Raw genomic sequence first — 15,131 nt, forward strand, 5'->3', positions numbered from 1 at the left:
TGAAAAGAATTCCAAGTCATATTTACTTGAAGGTCTGCCATGTGACGACTTCTCTGTACTGCTAACTCTTGTTCAAGAGTCTCTGTGTCATGTTGATAGTTGTCAAGGAGACGTTGCATAGCTGTCTGCTGCTTTTCTGGGCACTGGTCAGCAATCTGTAAAAGAGAATGAAAAGATGGGACTCAGAAAGTCTTTATGATTTATCACACATATCAAATTCTGTAGGGAAATAACATCAGACTTGTTATCTTTTTAAAACATGTTTTACCCAAACACTAACCTGTTTGAATATTTCACTGCGTTTCTTCTTGGAAGCCTCATTATGTTCATCATCCACCTTCTTTATGATGCGTCGTTCATGTTCTTTCTCCTCAGCATCCAGCTCTGCTTCAGCGGCTTCCATTTGCTGTTTATGAAGATTCTTCAGCTGTTCTAACTCCTGCTCTAAATCTTCAGTGTTTCCATCTTGGATAAGTTTTGAAGACAGCTATAAAAATAAGGAAGAAGAAATCAATACTAAGGCTATAATATCCTTATACTTTTTTTGGAGGTGATTATAATAGCATAATATTACACAATTCAATATACATGACATATACATTTACATTCAAATACAGTTATCTAATAATGTAAGCCATCTGACGCGCCTGTAACACCTACATCAGATAGCTCTTGTTCCTGTTCACTGCGTAGCTTGGCCAGCTTCTTCTTGCGTCTGTCTGCCAGCTTGTCTTTAAGGTGAGAGACCTGAGTCTCTCTCTGGTGGTCATGAACCTTCTTCAGGTTCTGCTCAGCTTCTAAGTGTTTCCTGAGCAGTTCATCCTTCTGCTGGGCTGTAATTATGCCCTGCTGAGTCAGTTGGTTCTGGAATGAATGTTATCAGAAATATCAGAGCACAGTTACACACATTGTAGGATATAATGTGCCAAAAAGCAGGGTTTTTGTTTTCAGTGAAATTTAAGTGAAAAAGAAAAAAGAATTAAAACTCACGAGATGTTCCTGGAGTTTTTCTGACTCCAGTCTGCGTTTGTCTTCATTAAGTTGGTGGTCAGTCTCTCCCTCTCCTTTAGCGGCCCCAGCAGCCTCCTCTGCCAGCAGAGTGTCATACAGGGCCTCTGATTGTCTGATCTTTGTGTCTGCAACATGGTCTTCTTCTTCAAGAGGTGGTGGAATACCTGCTTCCTCAGCCTTCAAAACAATAGCAGTTAGAGTTATTTTTTAAGATACTTGGAAGCATAGACATTTTAAAAATTACCAATATTTTCAATATGGCTAATAGATTTCCTTTTGCTTGAGATATATCAAATCACCTCTTGCTTATGTTTTTCTCTTAGTTGAGCTTCCTTTCTCCTTCTCTTCTCAGCCAACTTCCTTCTTAGGTCTTGCAACTGTTTCTCTTTCTCCATGTTAAACTTGTTCATATTAGCATCAAGGTCTTTCTCATATTTGTCTAAAATGTCCTTGACCTGTGCATCTTTAGGGTCACCTTGGAGCTTGCCAGCAAGCCCATCAGTCATCATGTTGACAGTGTCTTTGCGCTGATCCTCGGTACGAGACACCATGTCTGAGATCATGTCATTCTCTTCCTGCTGTAATTCTCGTTCCAACTGCATTCTCTCCTCTCTCTGTTTCCTAAGCACTTCTCCCTGTAATAAAGGTTCATTTATTGTTATTCAAAAACATTTACACCACAATTTGTACAATTTCTGCTTAATGTACCCTTACATGTTGAATTTTAAAACTTTTTTAATCAATAAATAATTCCAGATGTTCTTGAACTTTTATCTGACATAATTTACCTGTTTGCCCCGACCTCCAGGCAGTCTGTTTATGTTGGTAACAGACCCTCCATCAGGTACTACGCCTCCCTTCTGTATCTCCTCCCAAACACTCTGGCTGATCGGCAGGTTCCCAGAGTTCAGTCTGTCTAGGAGGAGCTGTAGGGCAGCCATCAACTCTGCTTCCCTGTTGTTTCCACCTGGAGGATAAATAACAGTTTAAATACAAGAATTAATACCTAGTCTTAAAAATTATATATTTAAGACAAACTATGACTAAGAAACTGAGAAATTCATACCGGCAAATCTGTATTTTCCATCTCTCATATTGGCTTTTCCATTGATGATGTTGAAGACATCCCCTGCTCCTTTCTGCATGCCCTCCTCTTGTTTAGCACGCTCTGCCATCTTCCTCTCTAGTTCCTCCAGTTTAGCTGGGTCCAGGTTCTTCAGCAGCTGCTTGAGCTCTTCATTTTGGTCACAGATCTTCTTGTAGAAGGATTTCAGATCTTCCTGTTGTTTGGCCAGCTGTGATGCCAGGTGGAGGTTCTGATCTTCCAGTTTGTCATAGAAAACTCTCACATTGAAATTCTCCAGATCCTCCACTCCTTTGACAGCTATTAAAAGAGAAATATACTATTAACATTAATACTATAATATCTGGTTACAGTACTGGCAGTTTAAATTCTTAGAACTTTTTTTTTTGATGGGGAATGATAACGAAACTTACCCATTGAGTTTAGAACATCAGCTTCTGCTCCATCACCAGTCACTCTCTCTCCTAGACCACTGTTAGCACTAAACAAATCAGAAAATCAATGTTTAACTGTTTAAAATTGGCCTCCATTGTAAATTAAAACCCATGCAAAACAAATTGACACTCTTTTTCATTAAAAAGTGACCAAGGAGGGATTTTGTGTCAGTACTTACATGGCTTTATCAGGCCAGTGTCCTACATCATATCTCATATAGGAAGGTACAGGTGGTGGGGCTCCAAGGCTTCGATACTGGGGTTTCCAATGTTTCATGGGGTATATTCCAGCCTCCTTAGGTCTCCAGACAATGACAGCTGCAACCAGTAACACGACTAGAGCACCAAAGAAAGCTATCATACCTGTCAAAAGAAATTCACTCAGCATGAAACAATATTATCAGCAATGTGTATGATGAGTATTTTTACAATATATTTCTTTTTAGTTTGATTTCATGGGTAAAGTAATCTTTGGACAAAGTTTTTTTTAGTCCAATAACAATGATTGTAATTTTACCTATGATAAGTCCCCAGTCAGGTGCCACATTGCTGGGGTTTGCCTTATAGAATCCAAGTGACACCAGATTGGAGGCGGTGGCTGCCTGGACTCTGGACCCAGTACCACATGTGGTGCCAGCATTCATTACTTTAATGTAGATCAGGCTGAGAAAAAAAACAGAACAGTTATCCTCACAACATTGGATAACCAACACTGAGACTTCCACTCACTTTGACATATTCATGGTATTAGAGATATTAATGATTGAGATACCAAAGTTCAGTAGTATGAAAACTTACGATGTGGAAGTTGAGTAGTCCTGGAAGACATAATTTCCAGCTTCTGTGAAGACAAAGGCAAATGTGGAGATGTTAACATTGGTTGTCTCAATCAAGTTCTTCAGAGCCAGGAACTGTCCATAGTCAAAGTTGGGGTTATTGCTGAACAGATGGTCCTTTAAGTAGACTGGGTAATGACTCTTGGTGCGGTCCGTATCATTGATCCAAACCTTGAACATGACCATTTCATTGAGTTCCAGACACAAAACGCTATTGGAAATCTGGTTATTTGGGACAGTTGTGGTCAGTAAACGACGTCTACCAATGTGGGTCCCCGGGGCATTGGTCACCCCACTGGCCATCTCTTGAGTTGTCACTGAATCAAATCAAAATATGATGAAACATTTATGTGATGAGTGTAGCCCATGTTAGGATCTCTAAAAATTAAATTAACTTTGCATGATTCTACAGTTATTTTTCATATTTTTTGTTGTCAACAGCATAATTATGTTAAGTATGTTATGATGATTAGATAATATTTTTAGTAAATGTACACAACCAACCTAACAGTATGATTGAGATAGTTGTATAGACTTACAGAACAAATCCTTGGCCTCAGTCTGATCTCTAAAGATTGAGGCTGTGATGCGGTCATCATAAAAATTGACAACCATCACCCCCTTCACACCATTGGTGCTCTCCAGTGGACCAAATATGTCTGTCATAGTCTAAAATACAAAATATCAACAAATATACTGTTTGTGAAATGCTGAAAATTTTCAGAAGAAAATCTGTTCAAGCACACTTTTTAAAATTATATCAAAATATAAATCAGACATTCACCTTTGCTTCAACCACATGTCCACTGGAGTTGGTGATTGTCACTTGCAGTGTTCCGTCATTCTGTAACTCTGCTGTTACAGCAGGTGCTACAGCCAGACATGATGCGTCACAAACAGAATCTGCTGCTATCAAGTTATTACAGAGACACCTGGAAAAATTAATATCAGTGAATGAACCTCAAGTTTGTCTATTAGCAAAACAGGACAAAAAGTTAAAAATGAATGATTATTAAACTTGTGGCAAATCATTTAATACATACACTCCAAGTTCCACATCCAGATATCCAGATGTGTCACATCCTGCATTACAATTGACCATTTCCTTCAGGACACACTGCCGGGTGGAGGAGAGGCGTACTTCATACTCCGTACATCTGGTGTCCACAATCTGCTGACAATCTTCATCTGAGTTCTCCTCTGTCTGCTGAGTATCTGTCTCATCATAATAGATATACCCAGACAGACACACACAGGATCCTACAGACTTCTGGAAGGATCGGTACTTCCCTAGACAGGTACAGATGGAGCTGTTTCCTGTTGAGTAGGAGGAGCTTCCACAAGGCTTACAATGAGTGGCAGCCTCTGTATCACTGTACGTACCAGCAGGGCAGCCATGACAGTCATAGAAACTCTCAGCTCGAAGCTTCTCTCCTCGGTATCCAGCAGGGCATTTTGTGGGATGATCTGAGCCTATAGGACAGTATGTACCAATTGGACAGGGGTTTGTGTTACCATGACCAGTTCCTTCTGGACAATAGAATCCAGCTGGACAAAGCTCACAGGTGGCTCTGGTGGTAGAGTTTCCATAATAGCCAGGTGGACAGATTCTACATGACATTGCTTTGTCATATCTTATTCCAGCATGGGTCAATGCTTGATATCCAAGGTCACAAGCCAAGGTCATATTGCTACCCTGTGGGCAGTAGAATGGGTATACACATAAAATGGGAGTCTCAGTTGCATTTGGACAGTAGTATCCTGGTGGACAGATTGGTGGGGTTCCAGTTACACCTGGGCAGTAATGACCTGGACGGCAGTCAATCTCCATTGAGGCACCAGTGGGACATTCATAAGTAGCTCTACAAGGGATGCCTTGTGTATTGATTGTATCATTGGGGCAGTAGTAGCCACCACGACAAAGTTCACAGTCTGTGTAATTCTCAGCTCCTGCACTGTCTCTCATCCTACCAGCAGGACAAAGTATTGGCTCTGATCCTTCCAAACAATAAAATCCGGGTGGACATGGATAGGTGGAGTAATCAGACATACCTAAAATATTACATCTCAGGTAAATTCTAGTTCAAACACATTTACCTCTGAAACACTTTATACCAACAAAAATTGAACAGATCAGCAAATCAAATGTCTAATCCCATTTTTGGCCTGTTACAGGAATAAAAATATATTTTTTATACTCAAAAATCCCCTTATTTTTTTTCTTCTTTACCTGTCTCATTGCAGTAGTACCCTGCCACACAGGGGAAGCAGTCTGACACAGTGGCTGCCCCTGTGATATTTCTGAATTGTAGTCTGGGACATTCTGTGGTACCATTTCCCTCCTCACAGTAATAACCAATGGGACATGGATCAGGATCAGCAGTGCCTAAATAGAAAACTTGCACGGTCATAATGGATTATCATCCCAATGTCAACAACAATGAAACTTTCATCTATTGATTTCTAGTAGAACATAAATTTTGTTCCTCATAACTGAGGTTTCTTGTAACTGAATAAGGATGTTTTGTGTTTTTGTATACAAAACAGTTCCATATGTTCAAGAATGTATATATACATGTATAATTATACAAGTATTAATTTTCATTTACTCATAACAAAATATTTCTTATAATCTAGTTCTTAATAACCAAATTTGTCTTCAAAAACATAGAAAAGAAATGGCAAGTCCATGGTCATTATTAAAAAATACTTCTATTCAGTCCTATAAAGATGAAATTTTTATGTTGCAGAAATTATACACTTGAACTTTTTTTAACACATCACTGCAAATCATTCAATTGATATTTTAATATTTGTTAGACTATTTATTTCGGCAAATCACATTCCAAGCACATAAAGTCACAAATATCTGATTAACATTACTGCATTGTAAAACTTCATTATTTAACATGCATTTGTCTGGCACATGGAATTTAAAATTGAACAAGAATATTGTTCTTCTGATAATTGCATGCAGCATACTAATTTGGTAAACGAAAAACAAAAGCAAATTAAAGCAGCATTCCATCTATAAAGGAAAATAAATCCTAACAACTGCATCTTTGATGTTAAATGTAATAAACAATGTAAGGAATATCTATATCCTAAATGGTTAGGGAGAGGGTAGGGATGGTTTTTCAAAGTTATTACAGTGATGTCACTTTGTTAAGATAGCATCAATGAATCTCCTACTTTTGGCAAATACATTCTTTAAGAAAACATTATCCAATGTAAAGTGCATGCACAAAAATAAAACAAATATGCCAAGCAAATAATCCTCTAGCATGGCAATTGATAATGAGTTCAAATAAATTATAATGAAATTTCAAGGTTCTGAAATGACAGATATTGAATATTAAGCAGGTTTGGTATATGAAAAAAAGATCCTAGGTTCAGTGTACGTTTTCCCATTTTGGGGTTTAAGATTGCTAAATGAAAGTGCTCTACACAAAGGTCCAAAAAAAATGACTGAGCATATTTTCACTATAACATGAAGAATAGAACTTCTGCTAAAACAAAAAACAAGCGTGTATGTATAATATATTGTAAGGTTTATCTATGGATAACACACTCATTTGGGAATCAGATGGGAAAATGATACTAGGGGGAAAATGGGTTTTCAAAAATCTGTATATAAAGAAGCCATAAATTATATATATAGAATTCTCAAGTGAAAGCATGCAACTTACCAGCTGTAATTTAAAAAAAGAAAGATAATTAATGCATGAATTTAAAGAAATTCCTAATCTTTACTTTAATTTAAAGAAAATGGTTTTAAGACCATATAAATATAAATCAAAACTAGATATTATTGAGATGGTGGCCATCTCAAAGGGCCCCGCTTTCAGCAAGGAACATGAAAAAGTAAAGGAGCTGAAAAGGGTTTATTTTGAAGAGGAACACTTGTGTACTATTAAGGGATGTGTTGTTTGAGTCTAAAGGGCTTCTATGTCAACCTTGTTATAATAAAAAATGGCATGAAAATCACGAGTGCTCCATACCCTCTATCAAAAAGCAGCACAAAAATCACAAATGTTGCATATCCTCTATGAAAACTGTTGCATATGTATCAAAATATGGAAGGAAATTCACAAATGTTCTGTACCCTACGTCAATTGGTAAAGTTTGAGGCTGACTAGACTAATAAGAGAAAGAAACCATGCACCGAACAAAGATTTTAAACAGAGAGGCTATTTTTGACCTTGACCCTTGACCTAGAAACTTCGTTCAAGGTCACTGCACATCCATTGACCAGTGGCACTCTGTGAGTGAAGTATGAGCCACACTGGACCAAGAGGAGAGAAGATATGCTCCGGACAAGGATTTTTCATATAATTCTGTTATGACCTTGACCTTAGACCTAGAAACATGGTTCAAGGTCACTGCACACCCTTTACCCAAAGACACTCTTTGGGTGAAGTATGAGCCAGATTGGGCCAAGGAGAGAGAAAAGATATGCTCCGGACATGAATTTAAACAGAGAGGCTATTTTTGACCTTGACCCTTGACCTAGAAACTTCGTTCAAGGTCACTGCACATCCATTGACCAGTGGCACTCTGTGAGTGAAGTATGAGTCACATTGGACCAAGAGGAGAGAAGATATGCTCCGGACAAGGATTTTTCATATAATTCTGTTATGACCTTGACCTTAGACCTAGAAACATGGTTCAAGGTCACTGCACACCCTTTACCCAAAGACACTCTGTGGGTGAAGTATGAGCCAGATTGGGCCAAGGAGAGAGAAGATATGCTCCGGACAAGAGATCTCGGACGGACAGACGGACAGACAGACGGACGGACAGACTGATCACTATAGGGCGCCCGCAGAGCGGGGCCCTAATAATGCTGCACTGAATTGAATTTGCTTATGTCATGGTGTGTTATTTTTCAATACTGTTTGTGAATATTTCGAGAATCACAAACTCTTTACCTGATGGACAGTAGAAGCCTGCAGGACAAGGGTCACACTGATCCGGAGTCTCAGCCCCTTCTGTACCTCTATACGTGTGCTCTGGGCATGGGACAGGTAGATCGACACCTTGTGGACAGTAGTGACCTCTTGGACACAGGCCAGAACAGTCCTGATTGGCTGAGCAGTTCTGGAATTCCATGGTTCTGTTGACTAGGTTATTGCTTGACCCAGATTTGCACCAGTATCCAGCTAAACACTCACTGGAAATTTGTCCTCCTCTATAGAACAAAAACAACAAATAATTAATATAAAACTAAAATTTGTTTACACATTTACAACTGTTGCAGTTTACTAGTGTAATATCCCGGATTCTTAGGGAGGCAAACCTGCAGTAATTTCCAGGTAGACAGGGCAAGCACTCAGCAGCAGATTCCAGATTAGTCATATTGGAAAAGGTAAATGTTCCATCTGGACAGTTTGTAGGATTCCAGGTTCCTAAAATTCAGAGTTTAGTATTTTATACAATAGGCTCAATATGTTCTTGTTATTCTAGGACTTTCATCTCTTTTTGTTAACATTTGAACAACTCATTTTTCCCCATACATCCTTGAGAGCATCATGCATGATTAAAAAGCAACGTTTCTATTTCTCACCTTCTGGACAATAATGGAATGGTGGACAGTCATATTTGATTGGTACATTTCCAGTTGTGTTACAGAAGTAGCCAGCTGGACATTTGTCACATGTGGACTGCCCCATATTGGCCTGGTACTCCCCTGATGGACAGGCCACAGGATCGGCAGATCCCTCGGGACACTTGTAGTTTGCTGGGCACTGGAAGCCAGTAGGTGTGGCAGAAGCAATGGTTTCATTATCTGGACAGTAGTAGCCCGCAGCACACAGACCAGTGGGAGAGGTCAGTCCAGTGCCCGCACAGTAGTAACCACCAGTACAGGGGAGACAATCTGATGCTGACGCAGCACCTAATACACACAATGCAACACTTTTAATTAATGGTAAGTCTATGCTCAATATTCAAATGAGGTGGATGCTTAAATTTCTACGTTGTTAGAACCTCAGTTCAATTATTTATTCTTATAAAGCAAAAAAAAAAAAGTCAATCATTAATTACCTGGATAAAAGCATTACATAATTTACATGTGTATCTGTGCAAATCAAATCAAATAATTTAGTATCTGAACTACACACGATTTTGTCTTTTAGTTACTATAAACTTATTCTTTGCTAACCTGAGGTGTTTCTGAAGGTGCCAGTGGGACACTCTACTTGACTGCTGGTCCCTGAGGTACAGTATCTCCCTGGGTCACACAGTCCATTGTTGGGGTAGGTCATTGAGGGGGAAGGGGCACGGCTGGTGGCTCCACCTTCGCAGAAGTACCCAGCATCACAGTCACCTGAAGTATAAGCATTAAAACTAACAGCTATTATTTATCACAACTTCTAATTGACTTTTTTCACTGTAAAATCTATCCATGACTACTAATTTTGCACCTTCATTCTTCAAAAATACACAATTAAGTAAATTAATGGTTTGCATCTCTAATTATTTGAGAGTTAAAGAATGTAATGAAATCTGTGGATATTTCTCACAAGTGAATAAAAGTAGGTTTAAAGTATTCATAACAAGTGTACATGTTACTATTTACTTTATCTTAAATCTATTCTACCATTTAAATTCTAAATCAAAGTATCTGGAAATTGAAGTCCAATCTCAGTCTATTAGTAGTAACAGTTTGAAGTATACACGGAGTCTTCAGTGTTGTTATGCCCCACAATAAAATTTGGAAGGATAAATAGGAGATATTCCTATACATATTCCCCAGAATTTATTTATACATGTATAAGGTATAAAAATGTGTTTCAAACTGACCATCAGGGATACTGTTTCCAATTCCTTCACAATATTTTCCTACTGGACAGTCCACACAATCTGAGAGGTCATCCATTCCTGTGGCATTGTTATAGGTACCATTAGGACACGGAATTGGGTCCTGGGCAGCCAGACAGTAATATCCTTCATAAAAAAGAAACATGGAACAATGATAAAGATGTCCACAGAAAAAAAAATCTTAAATGTTAATTGTATGGTTATGCTTTGAGAGGATAACTTTTTACTTGATACTCTGAAAACTGATAGTAAGAAAAAACCTTAAGGACAAAAATTCCATGTATGCAGGTTACTTCCTTTTCTCAAATTATTGTTCATAAATGCAATACAAATACTATAAAATGTTCCCATTTCCGAGATAACCTTGACAGACATACCTGTTTTACAATCCAATGGCAGCGTCAAGTTCAACTCTGTGCACATTTTGCCAGCAGGACAATTGAGACAATGGTCCTGACCCATGTTGGACTGGTATGTACCCAGAGGACAGCCCTGCTCTTGTGTGGTGCCCTCTACACAGAAATGACCAGTGGGGCATATGTATCCATGTGTTGCATTGGGGATAGGATTACTGGCTCCCCCTGTGCACACGTACCTTCATGAAAAATCCAAAATCACATTGCTTATTGTGGATAGAAATCAAATTCAAATCATTAGATTGTAAATTTTGCAAGTATTCTCCATTTAATTTATTAATTTCTAAAACCAAGTTTGATATCTATCAAAATTATACAAAAGAGCAAAATTGAGTTAAGTTTCACATCTTGAAATATTTGGAAAATTGAATATATTTTCCTTTGAAGTTAAAAGTCTGTATTCTACTGATAAAATGAACATTATGCATATTTCATTTCCATAAAGGCATTTCTTGATCAAGAGGAAAACAAGAAAATACAGTAAAACTTCGTTATCTCGAACTCAATGGGACCAAGAAAAAAACTTCGAGATATCTAAAGATTTAAGACATCAGGTAAAATACTTAAAGAATAAGTGATTGGGACTTCCAAATCACTTCAAAATATCCAGGGTAATTGAGATATCAGTATTCGAGATATCAGAGATCAACTGTACAGTGTACCTACCCAGCTGAGCAGTTAGGGGCAGTGGTGATCATGGTGAAGGCCTGTTGATTACAGTACCTCCCTGGTCTACACGGCTGACAGTCAGTCTCCACAGACACCTCCCTCACTTCTGAGAAGGTCCCTATGGGGCACGGCTTGGGGTAGCTTGTACCATTGGGACAGAAATACCCTGTTGGACATCTGTCATTTCCAGTGAAGGTGACATTATGGGTCAAATTGACCTAAACAGAAATAGCAGCATTGCAATGCAATGAATCTTCCTCCAGAAAAGAAAAAAAAATCAGTTTCACTCTTTCAAAAAGTATAAAATTGTTAGTTTCTATACTAATACAATCAACATGGGAAATTAAATTCTATATTTTGACTATGAATCTGTTTGGGTTATGATCTCAAAGAAAAAAAAACTCACATTGTGAGACACAGGTTCAGCAACTTCAGCACCACCTGTACAGTAGAAGCCTCCATAGCACTCTCCAGTAGGGGCAGACAACCCTGTCTGTTCACAGTAGTAACCTGCTGTACAAGACGTACAATTCTCCTGGGCAAACAGGTACTGATTGGGACCAAATGTTCCAATGGGACAGGGATAAGACTGGCCAGAAATTGTACCCTCAGGACAATAATATCCTGTGGGGCAAGCCGTGGGGTTAACCACAGGGTTTCCTAAAAAGAGACATGAATTATAAGCTCCATAGGATATTCTCTAGTTTCTCAGGCAACACAGCATATGGTCAAACACTGCCGAATTGATCAATTTTATTGACATACTGCAAAGGGAAATAACTCAATTTCAATTTTTTTGTATGTTGAAAAAGAAAATAGAGTTATGCCCCTTTTCATACATACACAGAAAGATACACAATATATTTCTAGTTAAAATGGTACTTTATAATTGAAGTTTTTATAAAAATGATTGGAATAAAATTATTTAAAATTGAGTATATATTATAATTAATATAAGAGTACGAAAAAGTAAGAATCAGTATATATATTATTTTGACTGACATGAAAAGAGAATTAACACTTTCTTAAAAAAGAAGACCTGCCTCCAGCATTGAACTTGAAATTTTTTGCCTGAAAAAACTATATCAATTTTCTTTGGGCTTAAATAGGATTTTTCTGCTCTTTTAGATAAAAAATACAATGGTAAATAAGAATAATTACAGGAAATATAGCTATTATTGAAAGCTAGTCCTTAAAATATGTTAACTCTCTAATGTAAGTTTGCATTAAGTAAAAAAAATGGTGAGGAAATTAAGGGTATGGTGAGGAGGACTGTCAAGAAATCTGGAATTACTGTGCAGATTAAATCAAAGCATACATTTTGGACAAGAATATTTTTTGACATGTATTTGATTTGTGAGAAGCATTAATGAATTTATTTCTTCATTCTGATATTTGTATGCTCAGAATATAGTATGTTAGGTTACAATGTTACAACACTATAAAACATGTTAACAAAAGATAGAATTACTGAACAGAGTGTATTATACAAACATGCAAGTGATTTAAATTACCATTCACGTATGTCACATTTCCTGTAAATAATAATAACAAATTTGTCACATTCGTTAAAAGATGTCAATGTTAAATAGATTCATTGTTCCCATGGGAACAGCCATAAACTCTGTATCCCAGACTCTATAATTACCTGTTGCGGAATCACAGAAATATCCAGCTGGGCAGGTCAGACAGTTGTCTTGTCCTGGACTTGGTTGATAGGTTCCATTAGAACACATGATGGGGTAATTTGAGCCCTGTGGGCAATAATGGCCTGCAAAGCATTCCAGACCCGAGGGTGTGCTAGTCTCCTGACCCCCCGGGCAGTAGTAACCTGGTGCACACTGGGCTGTAGGAGCTGTGTTTCCAAGACCTAAGGAAAAAATTCCAGGATAAAATAATACAATTTCTATCTAACAATTACATGTAGTTCTTAAACTTATTCATAAATCAAATAAAACATTTTGTTCAACATTTTGACTGAATTTTTCAAATGAGCTGACTTTCAAACTTGTAAAATGAGAACTATGATTCACAAACATGGGTCTTGCAGTTAGCCATCTAGGATCTTACCATGACAATACTGGCCCGCTGTACAGTTGACACAATCACTGAGGGCTCCATTGTTATCCAGACCAGAGTAGGTTCCAGCTGGACATGGAGTGGGGATGTCTGATCCGGATGGGCAGTAGGATCCAGCTGGACAGATATGTTGGTATTTGGTGGAACTTGTGTGATTGCAGTACCAGCCTGCACTGCAGTTTCCTATTGAAAGTATGCAACAACAACAACATCAATACATGATTTGCTTATTTGTATATAAAAGTATAATTTTAATTGTATATGCAACAAATTTTCTGTCTGTCTAACTTTTTCATTAAATTAAAAAAAAGATCAATTTTAATTTCCATTACGTATATAAATATTGATTATGTATATATTTAGAACCTTAATTCTTTCAACCCACCTGTTGGGAGGGGCAATCCTGGTGTCTCACAGTACATGCCAGGGGTACAAGCAGAAGGCTGAGAGGACCCAACAGGACAGAAGTATCCCATTGGACAGATACCTCCACTGGTCATTTGAAATGCTGGACACACACATCCCCACAGCGGGGCACAGGTGTCATTGGAATACAAGTCACTGAAATTATAATGCTTGGTGTAACATCCTAAAATTCATTTTCTATCACTATTTCTACTTATTAGATGGACCAAGAACTATTTCTTCAAATCTCAAGCATTGATTACTGACTAGTACATGTATTTAGAAGTTCAAAAACAATATATTGTTCATCTGAGTAATGTCTATGTAAAAATTATGATGTAAATATTAAGATAACAACCCATTAAAAGTACTCTGTGAGATACAACAAAGATTTGCTTACTTGGTAGTGCCATTGATGACTGTGAGGTTTCCTGTGTCATACGGTCGTCTCTGGAAGGATTTACCTCCACACCAGAATCCCTCGTCACAGAAGCCTGTAGGGTACACATTGCCTGTCCCCTCACAATACTGGCCAGGTGGACAGTCCATGCAGTCAGTCTCTGCTAAGCCTCCTATTTAAAAAATCATTTACAATGATAAGTCAAAGGTATTTTAAAGTTTGAAATCAGAAACTACAATATCACTTGTATGAAATAAATCACAGATTGTCTTTTTCCTTGTGGGTACAATTTTTAATCTTGAATCTATGACGTTTCACATATTCAGAACACTGCCAATGTGTACTGATGAAGCAGACTTCACTGCAAATTTAAATCCACTGTGGTAAAGAAGATGCTTACCAGTCTGGTTGTAATAAGTTCCTGCAGGACATGGGTAATGGTGGTCAAACTCTGTGTTCTTGGGACAGTAGTGACCTACTGGACAAGTAGTAGGGGTCACAGTGGCATTTACACAGTAGTAACCTAAAATATAGTCATAGAAATATTAAAAAATATTTCAAAATTATGTACATGTAAATGAGGTATGTTCTTTCTTTATGTGTATCTACTTCCTATGCATAAAGAAATACACAGAGTAAGAGAGGACAATACAAACTAAAAGGTAAAAAAACAAAGACAGGTAAAATTCTTGATAATCATACCAGCTGGGCAGTCACTACATGCTGCAGTAGTTCCCATAGGAGCATATCTCCCTGGGGCACAAGGTGTAGGATAGCTGGAGTTGACAGGACACTCTGTTCCAGGGGGACACACCCCTCCATCACCAAGGAAGGTTCCAGCCACAGCAGGGGAGGCAATGTTCACACCTGTAAATCAGAACTCAGTAAGCATTATGTTCTTCAATGAAACGAGAACAGTCCTTGTGCTATTGTCACAGTATAATGATCAGATGTATCCAACAAAACTAAGCAATA

At 37.9% G+C, this 15,131-nt stretch overlaps 1 protein-coding gene across 1 annotated transcript in view; it reads right to left on the reverse strand.

Annotated features, from left to right (window-relative positions):
* LOC133181962 (uncharacterized) overlaps positions 1-15,131 on the reverse strand; it is a 99,721-nt gene that overhangs the window by 13,048 nt on the left and 71,542 nt on the right. Inside the window, exons 75-104 of the mRNA XM_061316624.1 lie at positions 14,859-15,023; positions 14,557-14,679; positions 14,157-14,328; positions 13,737-13,912; positions 13,343-13,534; positions 12,921-13,142; positions 12,787-12,807; positions 11,679-11,932; positions 11,270-11,490; positions 10,565-10,782; positions 10,170-10,313; positions 9,529-9,693; positions 8,932-9,261; positions 8,665-8,773; positions 8,297-8,556; positions 5,596-5,751; positions 4,409-5,417; positions 4,150-4,297; positions 3,905-4,034; positions 3,328-3,682; positions 3,047-3,192; positions 2,709-2,892; positions 2,509-2,567; positions 2,078-2,395; positions 1,800-1,978; positions 1,311-1,646; positions 991-1,188; positions 661-864; positions 281-487; positions 27-155 (exon numbers count right to left, since the gene is read on the reverse strand). Coding sequence (XP_061172608.1) covers positions 27-155; positions 281-487; positions 661-864; positions 991-1,188; positions 1,311-1,646; positions 1,800-1,978; positions 2,078-2,395; positions 2,509-2,567; positions 2,709-2,892; positions 3,047-3,192; positions 3,328-3,682; positions 3,905-4,034; positions 4,150-4,297; positions 4,409-5,417; positions 5,596-5,751; positions 8,297-8,556; positions 8,665-8,773; positions 8,932-9,261; positions 9,529-9,693; positions 10,170-10,313; positions 10,565-10,782; positions 11,270-11,490; positions 11,679-11,932; positions 12,787-12,807; positions 12,921-13,142; positions 13,343-13,534; positions 13,737-13,912; positions 14,157-14,328; positions 14,557-14,679; positions 14,859-15,023 — 6,530 coding nt within the window. The remainder of the gene's footprint in view (positions 1-26; positions 156-280; positions 488-660; positions 865-990; positions 1,189-1,310; positions 1,647-1,799; positions 1,979-2,077; positions 2,396-2,508; positions 2,568-2,708; positions 2,893-3,046; positions 3,193-3,327; positions 3,683-3,904; positions 4,035-4,149; positions 4,298-4,408; positions 5,418-5,595; positions 5,752-8,296; positions 8,557-8,664; positions 8,774-8,931; positions 9,262-9,528; positions 9,694-10,169; positions 10,314-10,564; positions 10,783-11,269; positions 11,491-11,678; positions 11,933-12,786; positions 12,808-12,920; positions 13,143-13,342; positions 13,535-13,736; positions 13,913-14,156; positions 14,329-14,556; positions 14,680-14,858; positions 15,024-15,131) is intronic.

Source organism: Saccostrea echinata, unplaced genomic scaffold (genome assembly GCF_033153115.1).
Source record: "Saccostrea echinata isolate AGI-Se365-2 ecotype Australia unplaced genomic scaffold, CSIRO_AGI_Sech_v1 ptg000009l, whole genome shotgun sequence".
Classification (NCBI taxonomy): domain Eukaryota; kingdom Metazoa; phylum Mollusca; class Bivalvia; order Ostreida; family Ostreidae; genus Saccostrea; species Saccostrea echinata.